Source organism: Cenococcum geophilum, assembly GCF_001692895.1.
Source record: "Cenococcum geophilum 1.58 unplaced genomic scaffold K441scaffold_22, whole genome shotgun sequence".
Classification (NCBI taxonomy): Eukaryota; Fungi; Ascomycota; class Dothideomycetes; order Gloniales; family Gloniaceae; genus Cenococcum; species Cenococcum geophilum.
The window spans coordinates 140,023-157,548 of NW_027137580.1; the positions used below are offsets into that span (position 1 = coordinate 140,023).

At 38.3% G+C, this 17,526-nt stretch overlaps 2 protein-coding genes across 2 annotated transcripts; both read left to right on the plus strand.

The window, feature by feature from the left end:
* K441DRAFT_660064 (uncharacterized protein) lies at positions 1-922 on the plus strand. Its single transcript, XM_067648638.1, has 3 exons — positions 1-210; positions 268-566; positions 619-922. The coding sequence occupies exons 2-3, from the start codon at positions 380-382 to the stop codon at positions 687-689; spliced, it is 258 nt and encodes an 85-aa protein (XP_067503754.1). The 5' UTR covers positions 1-210; positions 268-379; the 3' UTR covers positions 690-922.
* An 11,836-nt stretch (positions 923-12,758) lies between these two features.
* On the plus strand, positions 12,759-13,436 carry K441DRAFT_720645 (uncharacterized protein). Its single transcript, XM_067654047.1, has one exon. It carries the CDS (start codon positions 12,840-12,842, stop codon positions 13,269-13,271), a length of 432 nt encoding a protein of 143 aa, XP_067503755.1. The 5' UTR covers positions 12,759-12,839; the 3' UTR covers positions 13,272-13,436.
* Positions 13,437-17,526: the final 4,090 nt, after the last annotated feature.

Sequence of the window (17,526 nt, forward strand, 5' to 3'; positions counted from 1 at the left end):
CTGATGAAGGCTTATATTCTACTCTCTCTGCCTGCAGTGTTTAAGTTCCTATTGTCTCCTCCGTTAAATAATTTTTCAACATACTTTCTGGTTGAGATTTGAGACTCGTTTTCTTCGCTATATAACTCGGCTTTACCACGTGGCATTCGCACTGCGCTCTACCAGTTCCTTATTCTTGGGAAATCACTGCATTATTCAATCTGAGATCTGGTACCGATATCTAAAAATCTCTTACTTTTCTCTATAGCTTTTCTAATACCTTGAAAGATCTTGTCACAAGCACTCGAATTTCATTCAAAGCACCAACCTGCTCTATTGTCAACGTCCTTTAAATACGATCATCCATCGCGGAATCGCTATACCCACCACGACAAAAATAATGACTGATGAGAGGGATATGTCGGGCCACTTCTTACAAAGTAATGGCAACGCGGAAATTAGCACTTTCCGCAAGGGGACGCTCTCTCGAGTCAATACAGGTGAAGACGTCATGTATTCATTCATCAGGAGGATGTTGATTGGGAGTGCAATTCTGTATATCCCTACCATTCGCCCTGCTGTTCTATGTAAGCCCCTCAGCCATTGCAAATCGCATTCAAGCCGGTAACAAGACCTTAGTCGTTTTTGCTTTTTTCTACTTCCTCAAAGCATCATTATTTCAGCAGATTGGCTTCTTTAAGACAGTGTAAAAGTACTGTCTAACCGAGCAGGTCTAGCATGAGAGCTTACTTTCCTTTTCCCGTTTAACAAAGCGAGTGTACATAGAGTTATCTTTATGCGCGTCCTACCTCAGCCGGTTGGCGGCTCTGGTCATTTAGCTCTAGGCAGTGCTTTTATCAATATTCAATGTTAGTATAAGGTCGTATTGATATTGATATTGAATATGGCACAGTCTTGGCATAGTGTTTTAATTAAAAGTACGCTCCACGCCCCTGGTCTCTAGTAGAGTTTCAAAATATCTGCTCTCTCGCGACTGCCCTCTCACCACTGTCGTCACCCCCGCGACCAGTGTGTCCAACAGTCAGCCTAGCTGCGAGCTTGAGCAAAATAGCTGACTGATTGCATCAATTGGATCGCTCGCTGTCCGCTAACTGTTGAATGACGTACGCTGACTGTCACGCTAGCCGTCCCAATTAGGAAAGTGGCATAGATTTTATGGTATTATATTACGGATTTTTGGCAGCACCTCTCTATGTATAAATATTAATAATATTACCCGATTAAAATTTAACCCTAATTTACCTAATATGCTATTTAAATATAGCTAAATTCGTCCTACGCACCCGTGAAGGCTCTATTTCTATATTAGATTTATTAAAAACCTTCCTATATTATAGCTTAACTAGTTCCTTATCTTCCTATTTACTTATTAATATAGTTACTAAATAGAACCTCTATATACTGCTTAGCGTACTTCTACTACTTATAACATAGGGATATGGATAGGGAGTCCAATTAAGAGAACAATACGGAGGTCGCTAACATAGCCAATTGCACCTTCCCGATTAGGCAGTTAGGACACGTTTCCTCAGGAAACTCTCTACAGAGCCTTAAAAATGCTAGAATTTTGTATATAATATATCTAGATATCAATTAGGCTTAAAGAACGTGGAGAATTGAGGCTGTAAAAGCTTCTGCCTAAGCAGAAAAGGATGCAATCTGCGGTCGCATAATTCTGGGGCGCCTCGGCCGCCCGGCCGCTGGGACGCCTAAGTGCCCTAGTAGAAGCCGTTAACTACTAAAGCAGAGGCTTCTGCAGCCCTAATTTACTCGTTTTTTTTGCCTAATTAACGACTAGATAGATTTTATATAAAATGTTGGTGTTTTTAATGCTTTTAAAGGTAGTTATAGTGGGTGGTAAGCTTGGGGTGTCCTAACTGCCTAATCGGGAAGGTGCAATTGGCTATGTTAGCGACCTCCATAGGGTATATTATATAGATAGACAAATCCTTAAGAGAAAAGAAGGAGTCTGTATATAAGGTAAGGAAGGGGGTTTTCTAAGTACGTCTAGCGCACGTACCTTATAGGTAAGTTACCCTATATCGCCCCTAGGTCGCCTATACCTTATAGCTATATAACTATCTACTTAGGTTTTACTTAATAATGCCCCCCCTCCCCCTTTAAAAGGATTATCCTTAATCCTTTATATACTTAGGCCTTAATAAAACCCTATAAAAACCTTAATAAGGAAAAAAACTAGAGGGGAAAAAGCGTTCTAATTTTGCGTATAGATATATAGGTAGTATATATACGCGGCGCGAAGATATTAAGGAACTTTAACTAGCGGTTAAAGTTATCCAATTAGTTAGATTTAACTTACTATAACTTCCCTACGTTTAACCGAGCTAATAGTAATTTTCTACACTTAGTATAGAAAATTCTAATTAGTCTATTTAAGGCTCGGCTAAATTTAGTACACTATTAAAAATATTCTAAAAGCTCGACCATACAGGTAGGTCGCTAATACCTCGTAGTTAGGGTATAGGTTGTTTATATATAGCTAGACTTATAGGTAGTAAGGCGATATACCCATTAAATCCATTACTAACCCTACGTTTAGAGGATCTATATAGGTACTTACTACTAGTAATAGTAAGTCCCCTATTATATTTATAACTAGTATAAAGAAGAAGTCTTCTAGCCACAGCGAATAGACTGTTTTATTAGTCTTAATATTTACTAAGAGCGTATTAAGGGTAACTATTTAGAGGCGTCTAGGGTCTAAAGTACCCTAGATAAATTATCTAGAACGGAAGCTAATCCTAATTAAAAACTATATTATAACTATTAAATAGGCCACCCTAAAAGGTTTAGGGGCTAATAGTATAAGGGGTACCCTAGGAGTCGCTAGTAGTATAGTGGTATAGACTAGACAACGCCTAGTATCTTAGCATTTTCCTATATTTATAGAGCCTTCGGCTTCCCTCCTTATATATTATAACTTTACTAGTTACCAGGAATATACTCTTTTCTTTCTTTCTTATGGACTGTTTTCTACTAATTAATTATAACTAATTATAACTAACTAACTGATAGATAGATAGATAGATAGATAGACTAATAGCACCATGACTTTCTATCTAAGAGAGGCCGTACCTTCCTATAGTAGTAACCGTTAGATTATAAGTATCCTAAATTATTATCTAGTTACTATTAAGGAAACTATTACAGAGTAAGTATAAGCGACAATAATATATAGCAAAGTAGATATTATTAAGCTATATATATAAACTATATAATAAAGTTAAAATATTGCGTAAGGAAAGAAGGTAAGGAAATAAAAAGAAAGGGTATATATTATTAACTTAGTTACTTAGTTAATATATATATAGGGTGAAATAGAATTTAGGTAGCGGTCCTAGCAGAACTTAATAGGATATAGCAAAATACAGTAGATCGCCGTTAAATTGCTATAAATTGTAGTTATTTACGGTCTTATAATCGGTCTCTAATTACTAAGTTAGTAGAAATAGGTAAATATTTATAAGGTATTATAGAGGTATTCTATAATAGCGTAATAAAGTCTTATGGGAAATACTACGGTAGATTTGTCAAAAGGCTAGGTATATAGGTAAATAAGAAAGTCAATAACGTAAATATAACTAGTGGAGTATATTACCTAATAGATTAACTCTAATTATATTCTAAGATTTACTATAAAGGAGAGAACCATCTAGGTAGGGACTGTAGTCCTTTAAATATATAATACTGCGCCTAAGAAATATACTAAGTATGTTAATACGTTAATATATTATTATGTCGCCTATATTCTTATATTCCCATATTTTTACATTCTAAACTTATAACGTAACTAATTATATAACTTAGCTACTACTTATCCTATAGCTTAATCGGTTCTAGTACCTCCTATACTATCTTAACTAACCTATTTATATCTCTTCTTAGTAGTTATACTACTATTAATATAAGATCTGTAATAAATAGTACCCCCTCTTTAAACTTAAGCTTCTATAAAATAGGGTTATAGTAGTTCTAGGCAGAGTATATAAAAGTCTTCTATAGCTTATATAAGTTTTATAGAGTTAATAGGTTTCTATAAGGGCTTAATAAAGCCTCTCTATTTTATAAGGTATATATATTAGCGTTTCCGCTTATTATACTTAATATTATTAATTCTTTTAATAAAGTACTTATTTTTACTATCTACTTTAACTAATAGGGGAGGGTTTTATATTTATTTAGGTAAAGTATCTAATATAAGGATAGTAAGGTAAATTACTAACGTATAGAATACGAGATAAAATTTAACTATATTAGGGAGCTTTAGTTAATAGGCGTAAGGGAAAATAAGCCTTTTAACCTTATAAGGGCCAGCGTTTTTTTAATTAAGTTTCTTAATAGGTTATTTTATATTTAGATTTCTTATATCTAGCTAGATAAAATTACTAACTTAATAGGCTAGTACTAGGGTTTAGTTCTTATTTGCTACAGCTTTATAAACAAATTAGGCCTAAGTTATCTTATTAATAAGAAACTAGTATAGTTCCTCTAATTTTTTTATAAATTAGTTTGCTTTTATAACTTATAGGGCGTAATAAGTAGGGCGAGGGACATTATTAAAGAGTTTAAAATATATCTATAAAGCCCGCGAAGCCCTACTGCACGCGTCCACGTCGCCGCGGGTGGAAACATCATTAGGATACTGATCCTTTTGATGGCCAAGTGCAGAGGCGATGGTAGAGAGCCGTCGCAGCGCGTGCAGCGCGCTGTCGTCCGACTCTGTGGTGTTGAGCCCGCGACGCGTATGAAGCATCGCCCTCAATAACACCAGGAGCCTCACTGCCTCCGCTTGGAGCTCCCGTTCTACCATCTAGGGAGGCCTACTAAGGGAAACTGGGATACGAAAACCACCCGATATACGTCTACCTAGCTCATAGCTAGGGCCGAAACTGGCCTTATTAAGCCAGCGGATATAGACGCGTCCTAGGCGTACAATAGGACACCTTTGGGCTTGCACTAGCTCTAAGACCAAATGGATATGGCGAGGGCGTAGGGAACCCTTTTTTATAAGAACTTATTAAGGTTAACGCGTCGCAGATACCTTGTACAAAACTTATTAAGGCCCCAAAGGCCACCACGAAGAACTTATTAAGGCCCTACTTAAAGAACTTATTAAGGCCCCTCTAAGGGCCTATCTAGTATACTGGTACACCTAGGTGACTTAAAAGAGGGTCTTAATAGGCATAGTGCGCGCGACCTAGTTAACAGCGACGCGATAGCGACGCGACAGCGACTAGACGGCTTAACGAGGTGGAAATACGGGTAAAGCTCTAGGCAGCGAAAATATAGGCCAGCTTTAACGGCCCCATGGCGTTAAAAGGCGACTTATAGGAGGGTCTTAATAGGCGTAGTGTACGCAACCTAATGTATATATATAAGGCGACTTATAGGAAGGTCTTAATAGGCGTGGTGTATATAACCTAATGTATATATATAGGGGAGGCTGTAGGGGAAATACAGGCCAGTCGGATAAGGACTTAATGGTTAGAGATATAGGTACAGCTTATAAAAAGGGGGGATATAAGCTTGGTTAGTAGAAGAGGGGGGAGTAGGTTGCCTAGCATGGGACCTAGTCTATAGCCCCCTCCTATAAGACACGGTCGGCCTATTATAGGGAGACCCTTATAGGCAACGCGAAACGGAAGCTGGTAGTGTATAGGGTGTTACGCCCCTATATTACTACTAGTTTCCCATAGGGCGTAGTATATAGTAGCTACTGCTGGCTTTAGGGACCTTACCCCTTAGCTAGGCTCTAACCCCTAGTGCACCTAGTATATAGGTAGGATTACGTCCTAGCCGGAGAAGACTACTACGTGGCTTAAGAGAATGGATGCGCGTGTTAGTATATTAATAGACGGAACCGTTCGCCTTTAGGGCGGTACGCTAGTAAGACGTGCTTAAGGAGCAAATAGGAGTTACTTAGGTAGGGAAGGCTTTTTAGTTTGGGCCTTAACTATATAAGGTACCTAAGGCTTCTATATTATAGGATGCAGCTATAATACCTTTATAGGATTATACCAGTAGGCATGTAAGACGGGAGTTATAACCCCTAGAAAAGGCAGCTTATGCCTATACCGGTAGAAATAATAGAAAAGGTATAAAACTAGAGGCTATAGAAGGCTCCTAAGCCGTACGAAAGCGTACTAACTCTAAGAGGAGACTCTTATATAGACCGCGGGGGGGCGGACTGGTGCTTAGGCCAATCCCATTATAAGATATCTAAAAGAACTGGTAAGACCCCCCATTAAGGTGGTGGCAGCTAACTACTTATAGAAAGCCCCTAGGCCTTTAGGCCTGGGTTTAGGATAAATACTAGAAAACTGGGGTAGAGGCCTAGATAAGTAGGTATGTCGAACTCTACTATATAACTACCTGCCGCGACTTAGAAAATCTATAACAACAGTTATCCTACGGAAAGAAGGTAAAGCAGATTACTTAATCCTAGGAAGCTACCGCCCTATTGCCTTAGAAAACACCCTCAGCAAGATCTTAGAAAAGGTAATAGCGGACCGCATAGCAGACACGGCTAAGGAACACGCCCTACTACTATAAAGCCAAATGGGGGCAAGAAAGAACCGCTTAACACTATTAGCACTTACGCTACTCGCTACCACTATTAAATCTACATAGGCGATGCGAAGGGACTTTGTAGTATTAATGCTTAGCCTAAATATTAGTGGCGCCTATAATAACGTACCCTATAAGCGTCTCCTATATATCCTTAGGGCAAAAGGCTTCCCAGAATAGATTATATAATTTATTTAAGGGTTTATAGGTTAGAAAGAAATATTACTGGTCTTTAGCGGATACTAAAACCCCTTTATCGCAATTATAATAGGAATACTATAAGGATTACCCCTCTCGCCTATACTCTTCCTTTTCTTTATAAGTAACCTACTTAACTTCTTTAAAGAAGGGGCGACCTAGGGGATAGGCTTCGTTAATAATATAAACCTAATTATATACGGGCCAATAGCCGCAAAGAATTGCAGAACACTAGAGAAAGCTTATAATACCTATATAGAATAGGCAAGACAATATAGAGTCTAATTCTTACCAGAGAAATACTAGCTAATCTACTTTATAAGAAAACGCAACTAATTTGTAGATCTCTAGTATATAATCTATATTTAAGGCTTTAGAGGTTAACTAGTTTAGAGCTTAAGGGTATTAGGAGTATAGGTAGATAGTAAGCTCTAGTAGAGCGTATATGCGGCGTAAGCGGCCTATAAGGGCCAAGTATAGTACATCATATTATCTAGGATTATTAATTCTATATAGGGTCTATGCTTTTAGAGGTTATACCTACTATATATAGCAGTTGTCCGGCCAACTATAACGTATAGGTCTAGTATTTAGGCTATTAGAGAATCTAAGAAAGGCCCCCCTAAATCGCTTCTTAAACCACTCTAAAAGGTCTAAATAGCCTGCCTTTGGAGTATAATAGGCGGATATAAGCGAATGGCCATAGCACTGCTTAAGAAGGAAGCTAATATTCCCCCCCTATAACTATATATTAAAGCCGCTGTAATATAAAGGGCGTAAAATAAACGTAACTCTAATGTTATAAAGTATATTAAGACACGCCTAAATAAACTATGGAGGGACCCTAAGGCGCCCTATAGGAGAACAAACTAATAGCCCTAAAGTAGGGAAGATATATTAGAGAAATAGGTAAAGAAAGTAGAAGAAGAATGGTACTACTTTAGGGCCTAGGCCTATATAGAGGAAAAAGGGAGACGTATAAGAGGCTAGTAAAGATAATAGTAAGAAAGAGAAAGGAGCTAAAGTAGAGTATAAAAGAACGCCAGGAAACTATCTACTGTAATATAATACTAGCTGGACCAACGCTAGAGAGATATATAGGAGTTAAAGGTATAGAGGCTAACTAAGGCAAGAGGAACTTAAGCTATAGTATAGTTAATGCTATAGGGGGTAAACACTTTAGGGCTCTAAGAAGGCCTAATAAAGGCAGAAAATATAATAGTAACACTCTTAAGAATAGGAATAATAGGACTAAAAGACTGGCTCTACTAGGTGGGTGTCCTAGTAGGTAGCCCAAGATGTAAATATAGCTGGCTAAGACAGATACCAAAACACGTAATACTGTTATGCCCCCTACGCACTAACTAAGAAGTAATGCTCTTAGTAGCTAGCATAGAGAACTATAATATACTACTCTTAATATAAAAAGGCCTTAAGGCGGTTACCTAGTGGCTTATTAGCTAAAATATACTAAACTAGTTCTAGGTTACAAAGGAAATAGTAATAAAGGGCGGGGGGGCGAGTAACGGGCGCCCCCTGATAACTCTACAGTAGTAGAGTAAAGTTTATAATACTAGCGCGTCCGTAGGCTTATTACGGCAGCAGTGGTTCCTAAGGAGGTTAAAAAGTAAGGTAGTAAGAGCACTATAGGTAACTCGTAGGCGCCTCGTAGGCGCCCTATAGGCGAGTCCTAAAAGGCGGGGAGATAGATTACGGGGTTTTCTTAAATAGAGTTTTCTCCCCATATGTATATAAGGAGTAGTCCGCGTGGGCCTAATAGGGATCTAAATCAGACGTTAAGCAATGAATTATTATTATATATCTATAAATATTAACTATAGCTAGCTTAAAATAGGGAGACCTTTATAGTTTCTAAGATAGAGTTATTTATAGTAAAATTAGTAAATATAAGCTAGTTAGTCTAGCTGTTCTATAAGTATAATATATATATTTAAATATACTATTTTATTATTATTATTAATTCTTAATTAACGTCTAATGTGGTCCTAATTAAGGTCTATATAGACTACTGCCGTAATATAGGTATAAAAAACCTCTAAGGTAAACGTAAGTGGTAACACAAAGTATACCCCTCTAGGTAGTACCTCCGTACTATATTAACGGGAGAAAAAATACTATTAGGTTATTACTTTAAGACTCCTATACAGAAGTGTCCCAATTACCTATCTTACCCTATTTACCGCTTATACTATACTTCCTTTTAAATTTACAAGTGCCGTAAAAATAATGTAATCCTACTTCACTCCTATTTAAATGCCCTATATATATATACGCCTATAGCCCTCCTACTTATAGTATAATTTTTACCCTAAAGTAATAGGGGGATAAATATAGATATAGATTTAGGTATTTTATCCTAGGGCCCTAGCCTAGGTCCCCTATATATACCTCTAGCTAAAGGTATAGAGAAAGACGGAATACCGTGCGGTAAGTCTAGGCTGTTAGGTAGGGTAGAGAATAAAAGGCTTATTATAGGCTTCCTAAGGCGTATATAGTTAATTTAGTCATTATATATAGTTTATTTAGTCATTATATATAGTTTATTTAGTTATATGCGGCTTATTAGTTGCCGCGTGCGGCTTATTAGGTTATTAGGCTATATAGGTATTTATATAAGAGAAGGGGGGGACGCTGGATATAGATGCCGTGGTTTAAGTAGTATTTTTAATATACAGACGCGGCCGGGACTGGACGTAATGGTCGTTTTTAAAGCTTTGTTCGGGCTTACCCTCCCAGTAAAAAAATTCTCTACGCCACCACTACATCGCAGCGCCGGCGCGCTGTTGTATATACGTCTCTGTGTTTACTCTAGTAGTCTATTAACACGATCCTAATAGAACGCCGATAGCTGTATACTAGGTTCCTGGGCTCTACTACGTAAAGGTGCAGAGGCCGATTTTCATAAAGCCCTATAGTATTTTATTATAGTATTTATACGTTTTATTTAACTATCTATTTTTAGGTAGTATACTATAGATAATAACGCTTTAATATAGAGCTAGGCAATTAGTTCTTTTTAAAATATAGAGATAAACCAGCGGCCCCTATTAGAGATAATTGTTTTAAATAGCCTGTGGAGTTTCTATATATAATTTAAAATAGTTAGATAAATAGGGCTACCTATTATAACTATCTTGTGGATTTACCTTTATATTAACAAATAAAGGTAGTATAATATCCCCTTCCTTATTATAGATCTAAGAAGCTATAATATAATTTTAAGAAGAAAATAGCTAGCCTATTTAGGCTTATAGCTTAATATATAAAGTAGACGGCTTATCTAGCCTAAAACTCTACCTCTAACCCCTTCCTTTATAAAAGAAATTAGTATTATAATAGAAACCCTTATACAGCCCTAGATTAATACTATTTACTAGGCCAATGCTATATATAGGAACTAGGCTTTTAAGAAAGATATATAGCCTAATCCGTAATAGGTCCGTATACTAAACTACCTCTAGACTACCTATATTACGCTATCTACACTAAAGACCTAGGAAGTTAGTAGTAACCTAGCTAAGTCCCCTATATAGCTATAAAGAATAGTAAGGAATACTAGACGCTATATAGAACTAATAGATTAGAAGAATAACTTGTAGAAGATAGAATAGGAGCTAAGAAAGATTATAAACCCTAAACTATAAAATATAGTCTAGTAACCGACCGTGAAAAAACCTATAGACGTTTCCCTAGTTAATATTTACTATATTAGCGCCGTAGAATTCTACTAGAACTTAGTCTAGCCTAATACTATTACTTTTATAACTAGCTTATATAAAATTAATTAAATAATTAAGGATAAAAAAACTTTAGCTTATAACTAGCTTAGTAAAGAAGAAAGTAAGCTTATAGATAAGGAGCTAGTAAAATAGAAACTACCCTATTAATACTAGAAATTTAAGAACGTATTTTCTAAAGTAGTATCTAATATACTCCTGCCTTAATAACCATATAACTATAAGATTAAAATTAAGCTAAATAAGGAGAACTCCCTTAGCTATAGCCCCCTTTATTAGTAATCTATTGCCAAATTATAGGCTACTAAGTAGTATCTTATTAATAACCTAAATAAGGGCTTTATTAAACCTAGCTAAGTCCCTTTTACCTCGTCTTTTTATTATTATTAAAAGGCTAAATAGAGGACTTTTTTTCTACATTAACTATAATAAACTAAATAATATAACCTAAAAGGACCGCTCTCCGCTGCCCCTACTTAATAAAACTCTGGCCTAAATAAGTAGGGCTAAGGTTTTTATAAAGTTTAATATCTGTTAGACATTTTATTAAATTAAAATAAACCCTAGATTTAAGGATTTTACTATATTTAGGACCTATTATAGATTATATAAATATAAGGCACTTCCTTTTAAACTAACTAATAAACTAGCTACGTACTAGCGGTATATAAATTATATACTTTTTTTATAACTATCTCAATAACTTCTATATAGGCTACCTAGATAATATTATAATCTACTTTGAAAATGAACTAGAATACGAGGAATATATCTATAAGGTTCTATAGCGGCTCTACAAGGCTAGCCTTTAGGTTAATGTTAAGAAGTTAGAATTTAGTATTAAATATATAAAGCACTTAGTGTCAGGTGACGAAGTCACCTTGCCTATATATATTGTTCCGCACAGCCGTGCCTGGCATCAAGCCAGTCACTCGTTTACCTTTTGTGGGTTTGTGTGGCTAAGTAGTGCGGAGCTTATCACCTCACACTTAGGATTTATAATTAGTATAAATAGAATTAAGGCAGATCTAGAAAAAACGACTATAATTATTCTTAAATTTCTATAATTTCTACTAATACTTTATTAAGAACTATAGTAGAATTACCCGGCCTTTTAGCCGCCTTACCTAAAAGAATTAGCCCTTTTACTTTAACACCGTATATAGGTAGGTCTTTAATAAGCTGAAGAAGCGATTAATATCTACCCCCTTACTCGCCTACTTCTATCTAAAATAACCCTTAATACTAGAGACTAACGCCTTAAATAGTATTATAGCTAGTATTTTCTCCTAGAAGTAACTAAATGGAGAATAGTACTCTATTATATACTGTTTAAAGACTATACTAAATACTAAGCTAAATTACACTATCTATAATAAAGAAATGCTAGCTATTATCTCTTGCTTTTAGTACTAGCGTATATAACTAGAGGGTGCTCTTAAGTCTATTGAGGTAATTTTAAATTTTAAGGCCCTAGTATACTTTATAATAACTAAGGCTCTTATAGCCCGGTAAGCGCGGTAGGCGGATACTCTATCCTAGTTTAACTTCCTAATTATATATAAGCTAGGCGCTATTAACCATATAGGCGCTTTTATATAATATAAATAGGACTTAGATAACTAGATAGCTATAAAGATCTTATTATAGACTTAGACGCTACTATAACTAAAGCACCTTAACCCTTAAATATAGGTAGGACTAGGTATAAACTTTCTAGATGCTAAGATATATCCTATTAACTTTACGGAACTTAACCTTATTAATAAACTACTATAGGTAAATTATACGGCCCCTTCTCTATAAAAAGTACTATAAAAAGATAAAGGATATTACTAGTCTATAGTCCCTTAAAAATAGACTACTTAAGCACTAGGTATAACTAGTAGTGGTAAAGAAGTAGAACTTAGAGACTTAGCTTATTACCAAAGTATATACCTAGGTCTCTATAGCCTACCCCAGTGCTTTTATCCATATTCAGTATTGATTAACGATTATTGAATATTGAATATTGACGGTCAATATGCAATATCAATACGATATGTTCAATACTGAAAGTTATTGAATATTGACAATTTTTGGGGTTGAGGTAGTAAAAAATTATATAGATGCCTCGGTAGATGACTTTGGCCCCTAAGCGATACGTGCGTATTTCAAATTTATTAGGTAAACCCATACAAAATTAAAATGCACGAACATTGCACGTTGGTTTATAGAATATTGCATACCACATCGTTAGTTTTTACGCGCCCTACATACACCCAATCTTCAACTACCTTATCTTTGACCAACGCCATGCCTTCCTCATCTACCAATACAACAGACGACGATAATATATCTACCTCTGCTATTTCGGAGCTTGATTCGGATCAGTTTACCTACTCTGGCGATGGCGACGCGTCGAGTAACTCTGCACCAAGTACACCAGGTGTAACTTCCTCTCAATTGCCTCGTAAAAGACGAAGACTTACTGCTACTTCTACTTGGCAATTTGCCCGCGATCCTCTTCCTCATGAAGCTACCCGCGATGGCAAGAATCGAATCTGGTACTGCTCAATGTGCGAATGGGACTCTGCCTCTTTGACATCCGTTCGCGCCCACCTTGACAAAAAGCATGGTATAGAGATTCAAGCTGGAGAGGTCAAAGCAAAGCGACTGCGGCAGGAACGCCTTACGAATATACTAAGCAAATTGGAAGGCTCTAAACAGCTCGAACGCGAAGCTTAAAAAGAGCAGATCCTTCAAGGCGCCATCAATCGCGAGGCCTTCAACGAAGCTCTTGTACAACTAATTGCTGTACGCAATCTACCATACAATGCGGCTACCTGGCCAGAGCTACACGCGTTACTTATGACGGTCAATTATACTGCTGAGGAAGTTGCAATTAATGCGGTAGGAACTATACCAAAGCTAATTAAGCAATCGTACTTAGTACATCGCAAGATCCTAAAAGAAAAGCTTCAAGGCTCTCTCTCAAAAATCCACTTCTCAATTAATATGTGGACGTCACCAAATCACCGCTCCCTCCAAGCAATCGTCGCCCATTTTATTGACGCGGAAACAAGGCAGTTACGGAAGGCTCTACTTGCTCTACCAGAGCTTCCCTCACATGGTGGCGAAGACCAAGCCAACGCCTTTCTTCAAGTTACTGAGAGCTATGGAATTCTAGGTAGAATTGGCTATATTTGCGGCGACAATCACGGCGCGAACGATAAGATATGTCGCCATATATCTGCGGGCCTTAAGGCAAGAGGACTCCCCTACTGGGACCCAGTTCACCACCGAATTCGATGTAGTGGCCATATCATCAATCTTGCCCTTCAAGCCTTCCTCTACCTTAAAGATAAAGACGCGATTGACGAAGCCGTTCGGCAAGTCTCACTTGATGAGAACTCAACAATTGACAAGAAGCTCGCACAAAAAATAAAGGAAGCAAAGGCTGCAGGCTGGAGGGAGATTGGTACGCTTAGTAAAGTTCACAACCTCATCGTACATATTCGGGCGTCGGAAGCTCGCTATAATGAGTTCAAAGCCTTAGCCGGGCGATCAGTTCCTTTGGATAATAATACTCGGTGAAACTCGTGGTTTACCGTACTTAAGGTTATCAAGGATGAGAAAGTTCAAACGGCAATTGATACGTACTCTCGGAACTGGTATAGGGAAGTAAAAGATGACTACCTCTCACCTGAAGATTGGCAGATTATTGACGACACGCACGCCTTCTTAAAGCCGTTCTACGAGGTTACAATAATGAACCAAAGCGACTTCTCATCAATTGATCAAACGCTATATACTATGGATATTCTTATTAAACACTTCGAGCGTTCAAAGGTAAGCTTTTTGGAGGCTATTAAGGCTCTGCTAATTGGCAATTTTAGGATCGATATCGCCCAAATCAACGCCTTCTCTCTGCCATTATCACCAGCTGGTATACCTTTGACAAATACTACAAGCTCACTGACGACACCTCTGCGTACGCAGCCTCAATCCTACTTCACCCCTCGCGTCGGAAGACTTATATTGAGAGGCACTGGAATAAGAAGTGGCACAAGCAATCATTTACTGCAGTGAGGAAGCTTTGGGAGGACCACTATATGGAACGCTCAACCAGCTCTACGGCTTCCAAATCTACTGAATCTACTGAGCCTTCCGAAACCAAACTCTACATGCGAATGCTTAACGTCACTAGTAGTGTCGAGGAAGAGTATGAGGAATTCATCAAAGGAAAGCCTACCTCAATACGAGGCACGGCTCTTGACTAGTGGCTTGATCCTACTCACCAAGCTGACTACCCACGACTCTCTCAGATGGCTATTGATATATTATCTATTCCATCTATGTCAGCAGAGGCCGAGCGAGTATTTTCAGGTGCACGGCGAACGGTCTCATGGGACCGTATGTCACTCGGAAGTACGAATATTGAGCGTACGGAGTGCTTAAAGAGTTGGTTGCTCAGTAATATTACGGCTGGGGGAGGGCTTGTGGCAACGAGCGTAATGGAAGACGCTTTTGGCGTCTTGGCAAATCAAGAAGGAGAGCCTAAGAAGCTACTGCCAACTACACCAAGCCAAGGATCGTGAAGTTGGCGATAGTGGTGAGAGTAGGGGTGAGAGGGCAGCTGTATTTTGGAGCTCTACTAAGGCCTAGAGCAGTACGGAGCTTGACTACAACTATATTACTATACCGAGACTTTACATAAGTAATTTGGATTCAATATTCAGTAAAATTTCAATATAAAATTTGGTTTCAATATCAACTTCAATACGGTCTCATATTGATATTGAATATTGATAAAAGGCCTGGCCTACCCTAGAGAAAATAATACTTATAAAATTATTAGTAACCATTACTACTAGCCTAGAATAGTTATAGATATTAACCGTTATATACAGAACTATAACGGCTATTATAGGTCTATAAGTCTATAAAATAAAACCCATTCTAATATCTAACCGCCCTTAGCAGTATATCTTTATAGACTTCTATAAGCTACTTATAGACCGTAATAGATACGATATAGTTATAATTCTAGTTAGCCGCTTTAGTAAGCGCCTATTTTTAATTCCCTATTATAAGAATATTAATACTAAAGAGGCGGCCTAATTATATATCTACTAAATTACGGGTTACTAAATACGATTTTATCTAATTATGGGCTATAATTTATATTAGCTTTTTAAAACAAGTGTACCTAAATCTTAGGCATTAGGCTAAAGCTTTTTATAGTATATTACCTCTAAATAGACAATTGGACAGAGATTATAAATTAATACCTAGACTAGGGGCTTTAGCCCTTTATTAACTACTTCTAGAATAATAAGGCTAAACTACTACCCCTTATAGACTATACCTAAGCAACCCTATCCTATAATTTTACTAAATTCGCCTCTATTTATATCAGGAATTTTCTTTTTAGGCACGTTGTTGCAAATTGCGGCAATTTGCTGCAAACTGTGCGATTCGGGCAGTCGTATATGGTCGTTAGCGATTCGCGCAAACCGCGCGTTTCGCAACAAAATTACAGCATCTGCTAGCAAATTGCAGCAAAATGCTTAACTACCAAACTAATTCTAGCTTTTTGCTACCCTACAAATAAATAGCGTGTAAACTGTACGAACTATACAAACTGTACGAACCGTACGAACTGTACGAACTGTACGAACTGTACGAACTGTACAAACTGTACGAACTGTATAAATTGTAACTATATAAATTATTATTATATTATATAATAACCAAATTATCATATATTCCCATAGATTTCTATAATATACTTTTAAATATATTTATATTATAACTATATAAAATATAGAGCTATCTACTTTAGGCATTAAGGGGGAAGCCTCTCGTAGAGGCTCCAAATTATCTACCTGCCTGCCTGCCTGCCTACCTACCTGTCTGTCTGTCTGTCTATCTATCTATCTATCTATCTATCTGTCTGTCTGTCTGTCTGTCTGTCTGTCTGCCTATACCTACCCGTCTATGCCTACCTATCTGTGCCTACCTGTCTATATCACCTTGATTCGATCGATCGATCAAATCGTTTATTGTGTTCGCTGGCTGGTCGTTCGAACGGTTGTCGTGTGGCTCTAGCAGCGGTCGTGTGGCTCTGGCGACGGTCGTCCAGCTCTGACGGTCGTCTGGCTCTGGCGACGGTCATCTGGCTCTGGCGACGGTCGTCTAGCTCTGACGACGGTCGTCTAGCTCTTGGCGACGGTCATCTGGCTCTGGCGACGGTCGTCTAGCTCTGACGACGGTCGTCTGGCTCTGACGGTCGCCTAGCCTCTGGCCGACGGTCATCTGGCGACGGCGACGGGTCGTCTAGCTCTGACGACGGTCGTCTAGCACTGGCGACGGTCGTCTAGCTCCGGCCGATGGTCGTCTGGCTCCGGCGACGGTCGTCTGCTGGCTGTCGTGTTCTGGTGTCTTCCTAGGTAGGGAGGGAATGTAAGGAAGGGTAAAAAATGGGTGGTTACCTAGGTGTATATAAGGGGGGTATACTTGGCAGAGGTACGTGTAGAGAGGCTATCGGGAATATAGCGGGGACCCGATGCAGAGCTTCGCGTAAGCCCTCCGTACGCAGAGCTTCGCGCAGAAGCCTCGTGCAGAGCCTCTGTACGTAAGAGCTTCCGTATAGAGCTTCCGTGTAGAGCCTCGTGGCAAAGCTTCGTGTAGAGCTTCGTTGTAGAGCTTTGTGCAGAGCTTTGTGCAGAGCTTCCGTGCAGAGCTTCGTGCAGAGCTTCCGTGCAGGAGCTTCGTGCAGAGCTTCGTGTAGAGCTTCGTGTTAGAGCTTCGTGTAGAGCCTTCGTTGTAGAGCTTTCGTGTGTAGAGCTCGTGTAGAAGCTTTCCGTGCAGAGCTTCGTGAGAGCTTCGTGCAGAAGCTTCGTGCAGAGCTTCGTGTAGAGCTTCCGTGCAGAGCTTCGTGTGCAGAGCTTCGTGCAGAGCTTCGTGTGTAGAGCTTCGTGGTAGAGCTTCGTGTAGA